The following is a 17,912-nucleotide window of genomic DNA, read 5'->3' on the forward strand; positions in this document are numbered from 1 at the left end:
TGAAATCCACAGTCAGGATCAAGGCCATGTTTTAGTTGCATGTTTGTTTTGTCTTTCCTGCATTTCCCTCCCGCGAAACCAATCTGGAATGTTTTCGTAGACCTGGCTGTTGGCCACTTTTAACCAAGTGAAGATGTCTGGGCACTAGGATGTTGTCTGGCCTCTCCCCCACCTGGAGGTGCATCCCTGGGGCTCCTTGGATCTGGACTGCTTTCACACACTAGCAGCACATCCTGTAGAATTGTATCTGTTATATTTTATCTGCACAACCTGAATGAATTTCAGGAACCAAAAGTTTGTATTGAAAAAATATGGCTTTTGAGCTGTCTGGCCTCTAAATGGCAACTAGACATTCCATTTTGGCAACTAACCCTGGTTTAAGGAGTCAGTTGCTGCCTCGCTTATATATCTGAGTTTCTGTTCTATCATGACTCCTTTTGCTCATCTTTTCTCTCACTCAAAAGTCACACACTGCAGCCTTTTCTCATAGAGGAGTTGAAGGACTTCCTAGGAAGAAACCTTCTGGTTGATGGAGCACCTTCTAGATGTCTTTCATCATTTAGTAGAATGAGAGTTGAGCAAGGTCAGGTATATCAGATATCATACCTGATAAATGAAAAAGTAAGAGCACATAGGGGATTCAGAAATCAGCAGTCTCCATCGTAGTGAGCCTCTACTTTTATGTTTTTATTGTTGCTGTTTTCTAGAAATAAGGGTTCTTCAGCCCCCCTCCTAAATTAGCTGTTTAGTTATTGTAAATGGGGGGAGCTGTTCTCGGCTTCAGTTGAAAAATGAAAAGAGAAACCTGGTGCTTACTTTTGCACCTCTCGAGACGTCTCGTGGCTGAGAGTGCTGCCCTTTAGCACTGAGGTTCTCCTGTCGTCCTTCTTTTCTGCTTTTATATCTGTTGACCGTAATGTACAGTGGCAGGAAACCCCTTTTGCGTCACTTGCTGCTTTCGGTTGAAGACCTCCTCTTAAACTTTTTATCGGGGGGTTAACGTTGTCCTCATGCCCCCCTCTCTCATTTGCTGCAACGGGTGTGCTCCACCGAGGCAGAGCACTTCCCTGACCCGCTCCTAAGCGCACCATACCGGAAGCCTCCCCTCCCTGCTGGTTTTTATCAGCCAAGAGGGGCAAGGATCCAGAGTGCAAGTGGTCGCCCTGACCAATCTGAGCACCTTGTCCACATCCTTGAGTCTTACCAACTGAAATTCATCCAACACAACAGGACTAGACTCTGCTCTGGACACCCCATGAGATACATCTGCTATAACAGCAGAGTCAAGGTCTTGGTGGATGCAAGGGATTTTATCCTCAAAATGCTTTGCAAACAAGTCACAGCGAGCTTCTATCACCTCCTTTGGGCCAGCCTGTAAAAAACCCGAAAAAACTCTGCCGGACAACATAATGATGCAATGGAGGCAGCAAAGTAGAATCATAGAAACATAGAATTGTGGAGTTGGAAGGGACCCCAAGGGTCAGGGTGGATTTGATTTAAATCAAATTGATTTAAATAATTATTAAATAACAATTTAAATCACTAGTCAGTAAGACTTGATTTATATCTTCTTTTCACAAAAAGACTCATACTTGCTTTTATCATCTTAATATTTACAAACAGATGAAGGTTTAATTTTTGGAATAATAAATTTTCAGAGTAGTTTTTACAGTTATATCAAAAATTACCATACTGATTTGGTTATACTATTAGAAATACATTGAAAGATAATTATGAAATTATTGTGAGGTTTAATAAGTTAACTGTTTATATTTGGACAACTTTTCTGCTGTACTTTATTGGAAGGAGAGAAATGATCATTTCCTTAATAACAATTTAAACAATTTATTTAAATAAAACAATAACATTATAGCATATCTATCCATGTTTGTTAACTGATGTGGTTAAATGATTAAAAAAACAGTCTGAGTTTTAGCACACATGAAAAACTTAAAATAAATCCTTATTTCCTGATGAATAGCCTTTAGACTATAATGTAACTTAAATAGAAAACTATCTTTAGAAAGATTTTCCCTCCAAAAGCATTTTATTTTAAAAATCCAATTAAAAATTTAAAAATCATATATATATTCATTGGTTTTTATCCACCCAGCCAAGGGTCCTCTAGTCCAACCCCCTGCAATGCAGGAAACTCAGCTAACACTTACATGACAGATGGCCATCCAACCTTGATTTAGAAAGGAGGGAGAGTCCACCACCTCCCAAGGGAGAGTGTTCTACTGTCTAACAGCTCTTACTGTCAGAAAGTTCTTCCTGATGTTTAGTCAGAATCTCTTTTCTTGTAACTTGAAGGCATTGGTTTGAGTCTTACCCTCCAGAGCAGGAGAAAATAAGCTTCCTCTCTCTTCCATGTGACAGCCCTTCAGATATTAGAAGATGGCTATCCTATCTCCTCTCAGTCTCCTCTTTTCCAGACTAAACATCTCCAACTCTCTCAAACATTCTTCATAAGGCTTGATTTCTAGACCCCTGATCATCTTGGTTGTCCTCCTCTGCACATGTCCCCGCTTGTCAACATCCTTCTTAAATTGTGGTGCCCAGAATTGGTCACAGGACTCCCAGTATTGTCAGACCAATACAGAATAGAGCAGTGCTGTTATTTCCCTTGACCCAGACATTAGACTTCTGTTTTGCCTGGCTGAAGATATTTTGTTGGAAGTTCCCTGTGTTTTCATGCCATCACATAACAAGAGTCATGCTGAATCAGACCAGACTTTAACCACCTTCCTGCTTTCCACAGTGGCCAGTCAATTGCCTTCAGGAAACTCATATTTTTTTATGGTTTTTGGTGCTGGCACTCCCAATAGTGGTTCTGTGGGACTGGGAGAGGATCCAGATTCAGATACATGCTCAGCCCTGAAGTTTACAGGGGTGACCTTGGGCTGCTCACCATCTCTCACTCTAAGCTGCTTTGCAGGGTTGTTGTGAAAGAAGGACCATGTATATTGTCAAGTTCATTAGAGGAAAGGCAGGAATGAATGAAAGAAATCAATTTGCACACAAGTCTAGCCCTCTTCTCAGCAACCCCCATAAAAAGGGCCCCCAGTGCATATAGGTGTTGGTAAGGTGGCTACTGCCTTGAGGCTTAAAGTATACAAGACAGAACACAAAAGGAAATGGGGTTGGGGAGGGAGGAGGGCAGGGGGAGAAAAGAAAACTAGAGCGCTGGCTACAGAGAGAGCATTTGAATGACCAGCTGGAATGGAAAGGTTCTATTTAGCATTCATGTTCACCTGCCAAGACCTTAAAGAAAAGTTTCTGTGCACAGATAAGAGAAATGCTCTGGGAGCTGTGGGTTTTCTTCTTTAAGCCTTAAGCCTTTTCAGCTGCTGGCTGCTTTTAAACAAAGTATTTTCAAGGAATGCCTGGTGCAAATTGGGTGGGATAATCAGCCGCATATAACCAACATGCTTAAGTCTAATTAGAATCATAGAATCATAGCGTTAGAAGAGACCACAAGGGCCATCCAGTCCAACCCCGTGCCAAGCAGGAAACACCATCAAAGCATTCTTGACATATGCCTGTCAAGCCTCTGCTTAAAGACCTCCAAAGGAGGAGACTCCACCACACTCCTTGGTAGCAAATTCCACTGCCGAACAGCTCTTACTGTCAGGAAGTTCTTCCTAATGTTTAGGAGGAATCTAATTAGTGCATGAAGGGGTTAATACCATAGAGTAAGCCAGTGTTTCTCAACCAGTGTGCCTCCAGATGTTTTGGGACTACAACTCCCATCATCCCTAGCTAGCAAGACCAGTGGTCAGGAATGATGGGAGTTGTAGTCCCAAAACATCTGGAGGCACACTGGTTGAGAAACACTGGAGTAAGCTGTCCTGCCAAGCTCAGCTAAGTCCACTTTCCCTCACCTTGGGACAGGTGCACCATCTGGGGGGATTGAGGGCCCCCTAAATTTTCAAGGAGGGAGCTGGGGCTCCTCAAAATTTCCCAGTGGCCATGTGCACATGCCACAAGGTGTGTTCATGTGCGCTAGCCACAAGGCATTCACACAACACGTCAACACAGCATACTAACATTGCGTGGCCCTGGCCTCCTCAATTGTGGGGGCAAAGGCAGTGAGCTTGCCTTGGGAGGAACTAGATAATTAAACCTTTGTTCCCCTTTCAATCTACCTGAGAAGCTCATTGTGTGAAGAGGCTCGGCTGCTTGCTTCAGCTCAGACCACATGGCTCTCACAAGCCACTCTTGAGTTCCTATACCAGTACTTTAGGAACTTTCACTGCTCTGTAACTAAGCTAAGTTTTAGTGCCTGTGCAACTTTTCCCACACATAACTTGCTATATGTGTGGTCTTTTTATGTGCTGGGGGAAGAGGGAAACTTTGGAAGGAACTCACAAGGGCATATTTTAAAAGGTCTAACAGCATATATTCCATGCTTTCCTTTGCTTTATATTTTGTGAAAGGCTTCTCCACAGAAATTTCAAGACTTGAGAAAGACCTAATACAAACACAAAAATCTGCTCTCTAAAATGTACAGACTTCTCCTTGACTGGGAGGTCAAGGAGGAAGAAGTAAAATCTGATATGGTACAATGGGCCAGAGATTTTGGCTACAACATCCAAATGGAATCATGGGAAAGGTTGTGGAGGGAGGACCTGAAATTCACTGTGTGCTACAGTTTGAAAGAGAATTTCATGAAAATGCTCTACAGATGGTAATTAACACCTGTAAAACTGGCCAAAATGTATAAATCTAGGCCAAACATCTGCTGGAGGCACTATGCTCCACATGTGGTGGAACTGCAAAAAAGGGGAATTTTGGGAAACTATATATAACGAACTTCAAAAAATGTTTAAATGTTCCTTTCCTAAGAAGCCTGAAGCCTTCCTGTTAGGTATAATGAGCAATGAAATTCCAAAAAGGGTGAGGAAAAAAATTATGTATGCAGTAGCAGCAGCAAGAATTCTGGTTGCTAAGGTATGGAAAGGAGATTCTACTCCCTCAAAATTAGACTGGCAGAGTAAAGTGTTATAATATGCAGAGCTAGCAAGATTGACAGCAAGATTCCGAGACCATACAGATCAAATATTTAATAAAGAGTGGAATATTTACAGAGAATATCTAAAAGAAATCTGTAATAATGAGTGTAATAATCTAAATTCTTTGGCAGGTCTGGATTGACTGCATGAAATAAGAAAATTTTACAAAATTAACACAACTGAACAACCTATGAGAGATGAAGTTAAGTGTGCAGTTGTAATGTAATTTAGGAACCACAATGGGACTGAAAGTCATGTCATGAATTCTTTTTTTGTAATGATTGTTGATTTCGGATTGCCTTTTGTTGATCATTGCGTATTGTTTGGTTTTGTAACTGTTTGGTTTTGTTTTTAAAACCAATATAGCATTTTTAAAAAATGTTGTAGCTTGCCCTGGGACCTCAGCGTGAGGGGCTGTGGTGATTACTTTAATTAACGGTGTCTTTTTCTCTTCTCTTCTCTCTGGAACAGGCAACCAAGCAATTCCTTGAAGAGATTAATAAGTGGACAGTCCAGTACAATGTGTCTCCTCTCTCTTGGAATGTGGCCGTCAAATTCCTTATGGCCAGGAAATTCGATGTCCTCCGAGCGATTGAGCTCTTCCATTCCTACAGGGTAAGGGGATCAATTCCTCCCCAGAAATGGAGGGAGAGAGCTGGAGAGCCCTCCTGGCTCACGAGGAGACCCTTCCTGGAGCCCAAAGGGACTTCAGGGAGGGCGGAGGAGAGGGCTTTGTGGAGGCTGCTCAACCTCCCTGCCTAACAACTGATGTGAAGGGTTGCCTGGCAGACGCCACTTTTCACATCCCAGAGCTTCAATTCCAGTTGTGGTTATTTTGGGTGCAATATTTTTGATCTGGCTTGTAGAAAGAGTGCATTTAAAGAGTATCTAGAGGGTGCTTCCACTTATGGGATTTTCACTTATGTGCCAGAACATGTGGGGAATTGCCTATACTAAAAAATTTCTATCAGCATTTCAAAGCATCTGGGGAGGCCTGTCTAAACAAAAGTGTTTTCAGCAGGTGCTGAAAAGAGTGCAGTGAAAGCTCCTGCTTGGCATCAATAGGCAAGGAGTTCCAAAGTGTAGATGCTGTCCCATTCCCAGCATCTTAGGAACACCTGGCAGAGTTTAAAAAGCCCTCCTGTTTAAAACTCTGGAGAGCCTCTGATAACTGACACAGAACCTTTTTCAGCCCCAAAGGCTGCGATCTGCCTTGGGCAGCGTGGGGGGGGGCATGTGCCCTTGGGGGAGGGGCAAAGGGTGATACTCTTCCTCTTGCATAGTAAAAGTCTGGTGCTTCTACTTCCTTGTGCACCTACCCCTCCATCCAGACAAGCAGAGAACATTGTGCCCTTTCATGGACTTATTCCAGGCAGTGACACACTCGAGGGGGTGAGGGCTGTGGCCTGAGATCTGACTAAGCAAGAGTCCTGCGGGCCAGACAGAGAGGTCGGGGGCCACATGAGGTTCCCTACCTGGGAAGTGAGCTTATCCCCTGGTCTGTCTTGGAATAAATCAACTCAGGCAATTTGCCGAGGGAGATTATTCTGTTCTTGGGTGAGAAGGATCCGCTGGCTGCAACCAAGGTGGACTGCAATGGCCCCTGGCCAGTGAACCCCTGGAGGTATTTTGGCCCCAGAAGCTGCCTCGGTGGAAAGCTTAATGGCAAAGAACCTGAGGGGTGGGCTGCCCCACAGCTTGTACAGGGAGCTGCTGCCAGTCAGGGTCTGTGTGGCTCTCCAGGTGCTGCTGGACTCCAGCTCCACTCAGCCCCACCCAGAGGACTCCTGGTCTGACCGGATGGAGGATCCCCACCTCGGTTGCAGACAATAACGAGTCTTTTCTTTCCTCCTAGGAAACCAGGTTGAAGGAAGGGATCGTGAAGCTGAAGCCTCATGAGGAACCTCTCCGCTCAGAGCTGCTTAGTGGAAAGTTCACCATCCTGGTGAGTAAGGTGCTTTGCTTGGGCAGACAGAGCTGTGGTTTCCTGTTTGCGGAGGCATGGGGCACATGTCTCCATAGTGTGGTTTTAGATCATAGAACCATGAAATTTTAGAGTTGGGAGGGACCCTAGGGTCATCTAGTCCAACCCTCTGCAGTGCAGGAATATCAGCTGAAGCATCCATGACCAGATCCAACCTCTGCTTGAAAAACTCCAAGGAAGGAGAGTCCACAACCTCCCAAGGGAGTCCATCCTACTGTTGAACAGCTCTTATCATCAGAAAGTTCTTCCTGATGTTGAGTCAGAATCTCCTTTCTTGTAACATGAAACCATGGGTTTGAGTCCTACCCTCCAGAGCAGGAGAAAACAGCCTTGCTCCATCTTCCACAGGACAGCCCTTAAGATATTTGAAGATGGCCATCATATCTCCTCTTTTCCAGGCTAAACATACCCAGCTCCTTCAACTGTTCCTCATAAGGCTTCGTCTCCAGACCCTTCTTCATCTTGGTTGCCCTCCTTTGCACACCTTCCAGCTTGTCAACACCCTTCTTAAATTGTGGTGCCCAGAACTGGACACGGTATTCCAAGTGTGGTCTGAGTAAGGCAGAATAGAGCAAGACTATGACTTCCCTTGATCTGAACACTAGACTTCCTTCTGTTGATTCAGCCTAGAGTAGCATTACCGGTAGCTTGTTTGCTGCTGCTTCACACTGTTGACTCTTATCCTTTTCACATGTATGTCTAGTAAACCAGATGTCCCTCATCTTCCTGCCTAAGTGCAGAACATTACATTTGTCCCTGTTGAAATTCATTTTGTTAGCTTGCGCCCAGTTCTCCAATCTGTTAAGGTCATTTTGAATCCTGATTCTGTCTTTTGAAAAAAATAAATAAATTGATTTTCCAAACACATATAATATAAAAAAACCACATCCACACACAAAATGATGCCATCACAACAGAAAAATACACATAAAACAAAAATCTATCTTTACAAATTCTTATTTTTTCTTTACCATTTTAGGGTGACTTACTCGAATCTCCCCTGTCTGCGGTTCATTGTAATTCATCTTTAGTAACTTCTAACTCCTCATTATGAATCATTTTAAAAATCTCCTTATCACATTTTCTACTAATTCACCCTTTAGAATCTTATCTTCATATTGTCTAAACTCTTAACATACCTTACATTACAGCCTATATTATAACTTCAAAATCTGTAATATAGACCTCTAATGTTACAATGTTTCTTTAAATATTCTTTAAATTTCTTCCAGTCTTTTCCCACCGTCTCTTCTCCCTGGTCGCGGAGTTTCCCAGTCAGTTCAGCCAGATACCATTCTCCAACAGTTGGTATCTCTTGTGTCTTCCAATTCATGGCTATAAAAATTCTCGCTGCTGTTGTGGCATACAAAAAGAAAGTAACAACTTCTTTGGGAATTTCTTTTCAGACTATGCCCAATAAGAAGGCTTCTGGTTTCTTAATAAATGTGTTTTTCAACACCTTCTTTAATTCATTATAAATTTTTCCCCAGAAGTCTTTTACTATGGGGCAAGTCCATCACATGTGGTAAAATGTTCCTTCTATGACTTTACATTTTCAGCATTTTTTATCATGTGTATGGTAAATTCTTGAAAGTTTTTCTGGTGTTAAATACCACCTACTGTAAACATCATTTTCATAACATTTTCTTCCAAAACATTACATGCTGTAAACTTAATATTCTTTTTCCACAATTTTTCGCAGGCCTCAATCATAATATTATGCCCCACATCCTTTGCCCAATCAATCATTACCAATTTCATTTGTTCATATGCCACTCCAACAATAAATTATACATTTTGGAAAAAGATTCGTTGATTTTTGTAAGGGTGACTCCCTACAGGGAGCCAGCCCCCATCATCCTGACGTCCATCTCGCCAAGCAGAGAGAGCAACAGTGGGTCTGAAGCAGCTGGGGGGGCGGGAGAGAGACTCTGAGGGAGAGAAAAATCAGAGTGAGGAACAATGGGAAAGCTCGGGGGCGGAGAGATGCAGGCAGCAGCTCAGGGATGTTGGAGAGCCCTGTCACCGACCGCTCAGGGAGGAAACTGAGAGGGCATTGCTCCTTCCGATGCAAGAAGTAAGGAGAGCGCTGTGACGCAGGTCAAGGGGGAGGCGTTTTGGGGTGCCCAGACTACTTTGCTGGTGTAGGAACAGACGTACACCATTGCCCAATTCTGATTTGGGATGAGAGGTCATGTTTTAAGCTGTCTCTACACTGTAAATAGCTTGCACAATAAACGTCTTTAAAGACAAACTGGACTCAAGCGGAGTTACTCTAGAGTAGCCACCACGGCCCTCTGAAAGCAATCCAGCAATCATTGTGGCTACTTTGGAGATGGATAAAGAGACACAAGCGTTATTGCAGGCGGCAGACGCAGCAGCCCAGATCGCACAGAGAGAGGCTCATGATGCGAGGAGGGCAGCGGAGAAACTGCAGGATGAACTCGAGGACTGCAAGAAGAGAGAGGGATCTTCTGGAGCATGCGGAAAAGCTCCAGGAAAGGCTGGAGGAACGGAGGTTGGGAGACAGACCTCAAGGCGCGTTTGGCAGAAAGGTACCGGCTCTAGTCAGCGAGTTCAATGGGGACCCCCAGCAGTTTTTAGGTTTCAAAACAGAGGTTAATTATGCCCTCAAGTTACAGAAAGGGGAATTTGTGGATGACTAGCAACACGTAGCGTTCATCATAGAGCATTTGGAGGGCTCCGTGAGGGATTGGGTCCACCCCTTATTGCGGGAAACAATCCAGTATTATCAGATCTAGATCTGTTCAATCAAGGGATGGATGTGATGTTTTCCAGTGAGGCACAAGCGGACTGCACCAAAGAGGAACTGTTTGCACTCAAACAAGGTTCCAGTCAGTCAGAGACTACTGGGCGCAGTTTGCCGTGTTGATTCACAGGCCGGGATGGGACTTGGCTTCTGAGCCGGTCCAGACCATGTTTTACATGGGGTTGAATGCAGAAGTGAAGGACGAATTGTCTAGAGCAGTGGTCTTCAACCCCCGGGCCACGGACCGGTCGCGGTCCGTGGATCAATTAGTACCGGGCCGCCCAAGGAACATTTAAATACAATTAAATTAAAATTATTAAATCAAAACAATCTAAATAAAATATAAACAATCAACGTCCCCCCCCCCCTCAGCGGGCCGCGGTAAAATTATCAAACGTCGACTGGTCCGCGGCGATAAAAAGTTTGGGGAGCACTCGTCCTCAAAGCATGGATGAACTCAGCAAAGCTGCGCTCGGAGTGGGGGTGGGACAGGAAGTGTGCTGGAAGGAGAGAGCAGGAGGGAAGAACGCATGTCCTTGGTTCCCACGCTCTCAAGAAAAGCCCATCTAGACTCCCCCCCCCAGAGCCCACGGAGCTTGGGGTGACACGCACATGGGAACTTTCAAACGCGGCGCCACCCAGGAAGGAGGGGAAAGGCGGGAACTGCTTTCTGTGCCAAGACCCCAACCATTTCGTGAAACAATGCCCGCTATGCAGAGACTGGCAAGGGAAGGCGGGGCTAGCAGTGCCGGAGGGGTCTGAACACACTCAGTCGCAGGGAAACGGGCCATAGTCTGGGGGCCTCTGATCATGATGGATCTGATCATTAAGGACTTTTTAAAATCTTGCGGCCATAATATTTGCAATAATATTTTGTCATCCACATTTAATAAAGAAAATGGACGATAATTCCTTACTTGAGCCCTGTCCGTGTTTGGTTTCGGTATCGGCGTAATAAATACATCATTCCAGGTCTTGGGCGCCTTGTCCCCCCCTAGTATTTTATTGCAGACCTCCATCAATGGCTGGATCAGCCACTCTTTAAATGTCTTACAGTATTTTGCAGTCAGTCCATCTGGTCCTGGTGCCTTGCCAATTTTCATCTGATTAATCACTAGTTCAACTTCTTGCCTTGAAATCTGGTGGTTGAGTAGGGTCTTTTTTCCCTCAGGAATTTTCTGCAGTCCATTTTTGTCCAAAAACTGTTCTATTTTTCCCATTTCCTCTTTCTCTTTCTTATAAAGCTGTTTATAATATTTTTGAAAACATTTCCTAATTTCAGCAGGGTTCTCAATATTCTTTTCCTCGTGCACAATGTTGATTATAGTGTTTTGTTTCTGCCTTTTTTCAATTGCCAGGCTAATAACTTGCCACATTTATTTGCCGATTCAAAGGTCCTTTGTCTCATCATTCTAATTTTCCATTCAATTTCCTGATTTATCAATTGGGAAAACTGTACTTGTAAGGCCTTTATTTCCTTTTGAATCTGCTGATTTTTTGGGTTACTCCTCAACATTTTCTCCTTCCCTTTTAATTGATTCAGGATAATATCTTTTTTTTCTCATTCTGGGCCTTCTTCCTTACTGCATTCTGTTTAATCATAAAGCCTCTCATTACCACCTTACTTGCGTCCCAAATAACCCTTTTCTCAATGGATGTATTCAAGTTTATTTCAAAATCATCCTTTAGGGTTTTTGGGGCTTTCTTCACTAATAAGAGCCTTCAAGAGAGAGCGGGGAGGAGAGATGTGGGTGCTGTGAATCTAACTGCTACCTTCAGTGTGCGAAGCTCCTGGAGCCGACGACCTTTGAGCTGTCAAGTTCTTCATCAGAAAGAAAGAAATCTGGATAAATTGGACACTGTGAGTAAAAAGAAATAATTAAATTGCTAATTTGGACACTGGATTTGGCCACGGGAGGGATTAAAAACAACGGAGGCCGATCCCTGTCCACTGCGGCAAAAGTGAAAGTAACTGTCAAAACTGCAGCTGCGAGAGATATTTTTACTGGTAAAACTTCCAAGTTTCAAGGCATAAAATACCCCCCCAAGCCCCAAGGCAGGGTGGGGGGGGAGAGACTATAAAGACTTAGATTCCCTGTAGAAACTTTTAAAATGAAAAAGGAAAAGCTGCTTTCCCTCTGGAAGGGGAGACCAGGTCAGAGCAACAGACACCATTGTGACGTCACAAAGGGATTGGATGCTTTCAATCTCCGTTTCCTTATTGGGACCTTTTGAAGTTACTGTAGCAGTCTGAATGGTTACAAGAGGACTTTAAATATGTAGTTTGCAACATATCAATCTCTTCATTAGTTTGGCAACATAAAAAGCACTCTATAAGTGGAAAAGACTGCTGTAATATCTGATTAAAGTGAGACTGTCGCTCTCAGCCTGCAGCTACTGCAGAGTTGCTATTGTGGTAAATCTGACCTAGAGATTCGAAGCTGCTACCAGTTTGTTATGGCTGGAGAAGGAACTGCAGGAGCAGTTCCCAAAACAAGGAAGGAAGGATCTCTGTCTCCAACATTTGAAGATCAAGTCTCAGGACTGCTTACAGGATTAAAAGAAGGGCAGGACCGACATTCACAAGAACTGAAGGAAATTAAGAATGAAATTGAATTTTGAATAAAGAAATACAACAGGTGAAGACTGAAGTTTCGTATGTGGATTCAAGAGTTACGCAGCTTGAAACAGTTCAAATCCAGGACCTGGAAAGGCAACAATATCAAAAACAGGTCGCAATCGCTTTCTTGCAGATGAAGGAGAGAGAAACCAATCTAAGATTACGAGCGTTTCTGGAAATAGAACAAGGTAATCTGAAGGAAATTTTAATCCAGGAATTCAAGGCAGTTTGGGACCTGACAGAGGAAGAATTGGAAGCAATAATTGTGAACGCCTACAGGTTTGGAGCAAGACCAAAGAAAAAAGGTTCAAAATTTATCAGTGATTGCCTGGTGACCTTCCAAACTAAAGAACAGAGATAAAATTCTGGGATTACACTGCCAGAAAAACCTGAAAGTACAAGGCCATCAGGTGGTGGTCTTTAAAGATATTCCCATTTTTTTCTTGGATTTAAGAAATAACTACGCTGACTTGGCAAGCACTTTAAGGAAGAAAGGGATATTCTTTCACTGGGAATTCCCAGAAGGACTCATCTTCAAATACCAACAAAAGAAAATTCAGATTAGAACATTGGAAGAAAAAAGGAGATTCTTACAGAAAAATGCCAAGGATTTTGAATCTGAATTAGGACCAGGACCTGGTGTACCAACAACCATGCCACCACTTTTTGACTTGGGAGCTGGACCAGCAGCTGGGCAGGGAGCTTTGAGGATATTATCATGGAACGTTAATGGTTTGAACTCACGTCCCAAAAGAAACCGAATCAATCACGTGCTGTTAAAACAAAATCTGGATGTGATATGCTTACAAGAAACTCATGTGATGAGAACCCATAGAAAAGTTTTACGAAATAAAAGATTGGGGGGGGATTTATATCTGTGGATAAAGTCAAAAAACAAGGAGTGGTAATTTATGTAAAAGAAAGATTTGATGTAAAATTATTGTTTAAGGATGAAGACGAGAGATATGTTGCGGTTGAAGTAACAGCCCATGGCAAAAAGTTTCTGATGCTTGGAATTTATGCACCAAATGAAGCAAAAGCTGAATTTTACAAAAAGCTACACGAGTTATTGCTGAACTATTTGGACTATAAAATAGTCACAATGGGTGATTTGAATGGGGTAGTCTCTACTCCGATGGACAGGTCACAAAGACAAAAAATTTATAATGACAGGAGACTACCAAAGACATTCTTTGAAATGATGGACAATTTTGACATGATAGACATTCTTTGAAATGATGGACAATTTTGACATGATAGACACATGGAGGCTGAAAAATCCAATGGAAAACTTTTTTCTCAAAGGCTAATCAGTCGTGGAGCCGTCTCGATTACATATGGATTACAAGAGATTTGGCCCCAAGGATGAATAAATCTGAAATTTGTCCAAATACTTGTTCAGATCATAACGTTTTCTTGGAATTAAAATTGTTTTCTCAGGGCTCCTTTAGATGGTGAATGAATGATGCACTGTTGAGAAATGACCAGATACCGATTCTGTCTTTTGTGGCATGAGCTACCCTTCCCAGTTTGGTGTCTTCTGCAAATTTGATGAGCATCCTCTCAATTCTTTCTTCCAAGTCCTTTATAAACACATTGAACAACAATGAGCCTTGGACAGAACGCTGTGGTACCCCACTTGTTACTTTTTTCCAGGATGACAAAGAACCATTAATGAGTACTCTAATACTCTCTTTGGGTTCGGTCAGTCGGCAAGTCACAAATCTACCTAACTGTTATCTTCTTCAACTCACATTTTACCAGCTTCCTTGCAAGAATATCATGGGGGACTTTGTCAAAAGCCTTACTGAAGTCAAGTTACACCAGGCACCCCCAAACTGTGGCCCTCCAGATGTTTTGGTCTACAACTCCCATGATCCCTGCTAACAGGACCAGTGGTCAGGGATGAAGGGAATTGTAGTCCAAAACATCTGGAGGGCCGAAGTTTGGGGATGCCTGAGTTACACTATGTCCACCGAATTCCCCTGATCCACCAAGCTTGTAACTTCATTAAAAAAAGAAATTAGATTTGTTTAGCATGACTTGCTTCTGAGGAACCCATGTTGTGTCTTAGTAATCACAGCATCAACAGATGTGGGAGGACAGACTGTCTATAATAGTGCTTCTTAAACTTGGGTCCTTAGCTGTTGTTGGACTACAACTCCCATCATTCCTAGCTAGCAGGGATGAAGGGAGTTGTAGTCCAACAACAGCTGAGGATCCAAGTTTGAGAAACACTGGGAACTGAGTGGCCCATCTAGTCCAGCATCCTGTTCCCACAGTGGCCAACTGGGTGCCAGTTATGGGAAGCCCACAAGCAGGATCCAATCACAGGAGCCCTCTCCCCTCTTGTAGTTTCCAACAACTGCTATCCAGAAGTGCTGCTGTCTCCAACTGTGGAGGCAGAGCAGAGCCATCCTAGTAACCCTTGAAACCCTCCTCCTCCTCCTCCTCCTCCTCCTCCTCCTCCTCCTCCTCCTCCTCCATGAATTGGTCCAATCTTCTTTTGAAGCCATCCAAGCTGATGGCTATCCCTGCTTCTGGAGGGAGTGAGTTTAATGTTAAAGTCTGAGAAAGTAAGGCAGCTTTGGAGAAGCAATTAGAAAGCTGGCAAGCAGCCAAATTGGCTGGACTACATGACTAAAGTTTGCCCAGCAACCTAGAGGTCTAGCAACAGGCTGTGATTGGATTAAAGTTCCCTGATAAGCAGCATGATACTGCAAGGTGGTTGTTGGGGCGTTTTGAGAGAGTCTGGAGATAGTTGGTGTGTGTTAGATGAGAGAGCTGTGTATGGTAACTTGAACTTTGCTTTTGATTTTGCTCTGCTGTATATAATAAAAGCAAGTGGAACTCAAGTTACTGTTCCTGAAGTTCTGTTCCTGAACCAGTGCACTGGGCTGCAGGGTGTCCGCTGCGGGAGGATCAGCAAAAGATCCACCAATATTCCATTCTTGAACTCTGCATTGTGTGAAGAATTTCACTCTGCTTTCCCCGCATCACATCCTATTCATGAATCAACAGCGTCATAATTACTTTGGCCCTGCGAGCTGCTTGTTTGTTTTATTAGGTCTATCTCCTTTGTTTTCCTCCAAGGAGGTTTAGGCCTTGTAGATCACTTCTGCCTGTCGACATTTTTATCCTTCCAGCAACCCTGCGAGGTAGGCTGGCAACACCTGCTTTGCCTCAAAGTTCCATGCCATCAGGTAGAAAACGTGCAATCTCATCTGATCCAAAAGCTAAGCAAGGCCAGGCCTGTTTAGTACCTGGATGGGACACCCCCTGGGAATACTAGATGCCATGGGCTTCTGCTGGGATAGCTCAGTTGGTAGAGCATGAGACTCTTTAATCTCAGTCATGGGTTCAAGCCCCATGTTGGGCATTGCAGGGGGTTGGACTAGATGACCCTCATGATCCCTTCCCACTCTACAGTTCTATAATTCAGTCATGCAACAGCCAGAATTCCAAAGTGGCTTTGAACGGATTTTGACATCTTATGCCTCTGCAGAGACTGATCTGCCCCTTTTCTGCTTCATTGCTGATAAAATTTATTATCTCACTCAAAAAAGGAACAACATAAATAAAAAAATACATCCATCCATCCATGCCCATACACAATTCATATCAAATTAAAAAAATCATTAATCCAAAATCATTAATCATAAATAAAAAAATCATGAATTTCTTTACACAATCATGCCTAAACAATCAAAAAAGAATTGGAAAAGAGAAAGAAAAAAGGTTTTCAAAGAATAAAATGGGGGAAAAGAAAAGAAAATAAAAATAAAAAACCAACTTCCATTCATTTTGATACCGTTTTCCTTTATCAGTACATCTAACTTACTATACCTCTTCCACAAAAATGAAATTTAAATAAACAATATTATCTTCTATTAAATTCTCTCTGCCTTTATACATATATATTTATACATATCTATCTTCTTGTGCATCTTAGTCCAGGCCAATCACCAGCTCTCTTTTTATCTTGTAATTTAGATCGTTTCCCCAAAAATCCCTCTACCTTATGTTTTTTAAATAAGCTTTGTATTTGATAATAATGTAGCCAACTGGCACAAAACTGCTTGATCTGCTGATATGATTTTAATATATATTGGTCATTCTCTTTCACTATTAGGTCACTTTAAGTTAACCATTTCCCCCCTTTAGATTCGCCATTCATCGCTGTCATCTCCAGAGGTGAAGCCCACCACGGTGTTTTGGGTTCAAGTAAATTCCTATATTCCTCCAGGTGTTAAATGGTGATTTTTTTAAATTATATGATCGGTAAAACATTTATAATTCCCTTTCTTTTCCTGTAACAAATACTTATGCCAGCCACCTATATTCCTAAAACCTTCCAGATCTAATAATTCCCGGTCTTCAAGCAAGAACCAATCTTTCATCCAACATATACATGCCGAAGCATGATATAATTTGAGATTTGGGACCCCCCCAGCCTCCCCTTTCTTTTATATCCGTTAATAATCTGTATTGTATTCTTGGCTTTTCCCCCAGCCAAATAAATTTGCTTAAATCTCTTCTCCAAGCAGGGCCGTCTTAAGCATATTGGGCACCCGGGCGCCGTGGTGCGAAGATCGCTCCGGCGCGCCCCCCCGCCCCATTTCCCACCGCGGTTGTCTGGCAGGCACAGCGCCGCTGCAGCGGGCGCAACCACGCGGTGCCCCCCCCTTGACGGCCCTGCGCCACCCAGCCTTGCCTTAGAGCCGGCCCTGTCTCCAAGACTCAAGCGTTTCCTTTTTAACCACAATTGGTAACATCTGGAACATACACAGGATCTTGGGCAGTATCTTTATTGCCACTATTCTGCCTGTAAACGTCAAATTTAGCCCTTTCCATCTCTCTAAATCTCCCTTAATACTCATAGAATCATAGAATCATAGAGTTGGAAGAGACCACAAGGGCCATCCAGTCCAACCCCCTGCCAAGCTGGAAACACCATCAAAGCATTCTTGACATATGCCTGTCAAGCCTCTGCTTAAAGACTTCCAAAGAAGGAGACTCCACCACACTCCTTGGTAGCAAATTCCACTGCCGAACAGCTCTTACTGTCAGGAAGTTCTTCCTAATGTTTAGGTGGAATCTTCTTTCTTGTAGTTTGAATCCATTGCTCCGTGTCCGCTTCTCTGGAGCAGCAGAAAACAATCTTTCTCCCTCCTCCATATGACATCCTTTCACATATTTGAACATGGCTATCATATCACCCCTTAACCTTCTCTTCTCCAGGCTAAACATACTCTTCCATAATTTTGAATAATTATCATATAAATTAACGTTATTTGGAGTTACTATTATCCCTAAATATTTCACCTTATTCACTATCCCCCATTCTACTATTGATTTTAATTTAATTAATTCATTTTCCTTATATTCTTAGTGATTATTTTAGTTTCCCCCCCATTGACTTTAAATCCCGCTATCGCTCCATAACTTTGTAATTTTACTTTCAAATTATTTATTATCTCTACTGGGTCTTCCATCATTATTATAATATTGTCGGCAAAGGCC

General features: G+C 42.9%; 1 protein-coding gene across 4 annotated transcripts in view; it reads left to right on the forward strand.

The window, feature by feature from the left end:
* Nucleotides 1-17,912, forward strand: part of PTPN9 (protein tyrosine phosphatase non-receptor type 9) — a 61,466-nt gene that overhangs the window by 13,247 nt on the left and 30,307 nt on the right. For 3 of the 4 annotated variants that reach the window (XM_035137806.3, XM_088657369.1, XM_088657368.1), the window contains 2 exons: nucleotides 5,487-5,630; nucleotides 6,871-6,960. In XM_035137806.3, coding sequence (XP_034993697.1) covers nucleotides 5,487-5,630; nucleotides 6,871-6,960 — 234 coding nt within the window. Of the gene's footprint in view, nucleotides 1-5,486; nucleotides 5,631-6,870; nucleotides 6,961-9,364; nucleotides 9,555-17,912 lie in introns of all 4 variants that reach the window. The other variant, XM_088657370.1, reaches the window with a different exon arrangement.

Source organism: Zootoca vivipara, chromosome 13 (genome assembly GCF_965207765.1).
Source record: "Zootoca vivipara chromosome 13, rZooViv2.hap1.1, whole genome shotgun sequence".
NCBI lineage: Eukaryota > Metazoa > Chordata > Lepidosauria > Squamata > Lacertidae > Zootoca > Zootoca vivipara.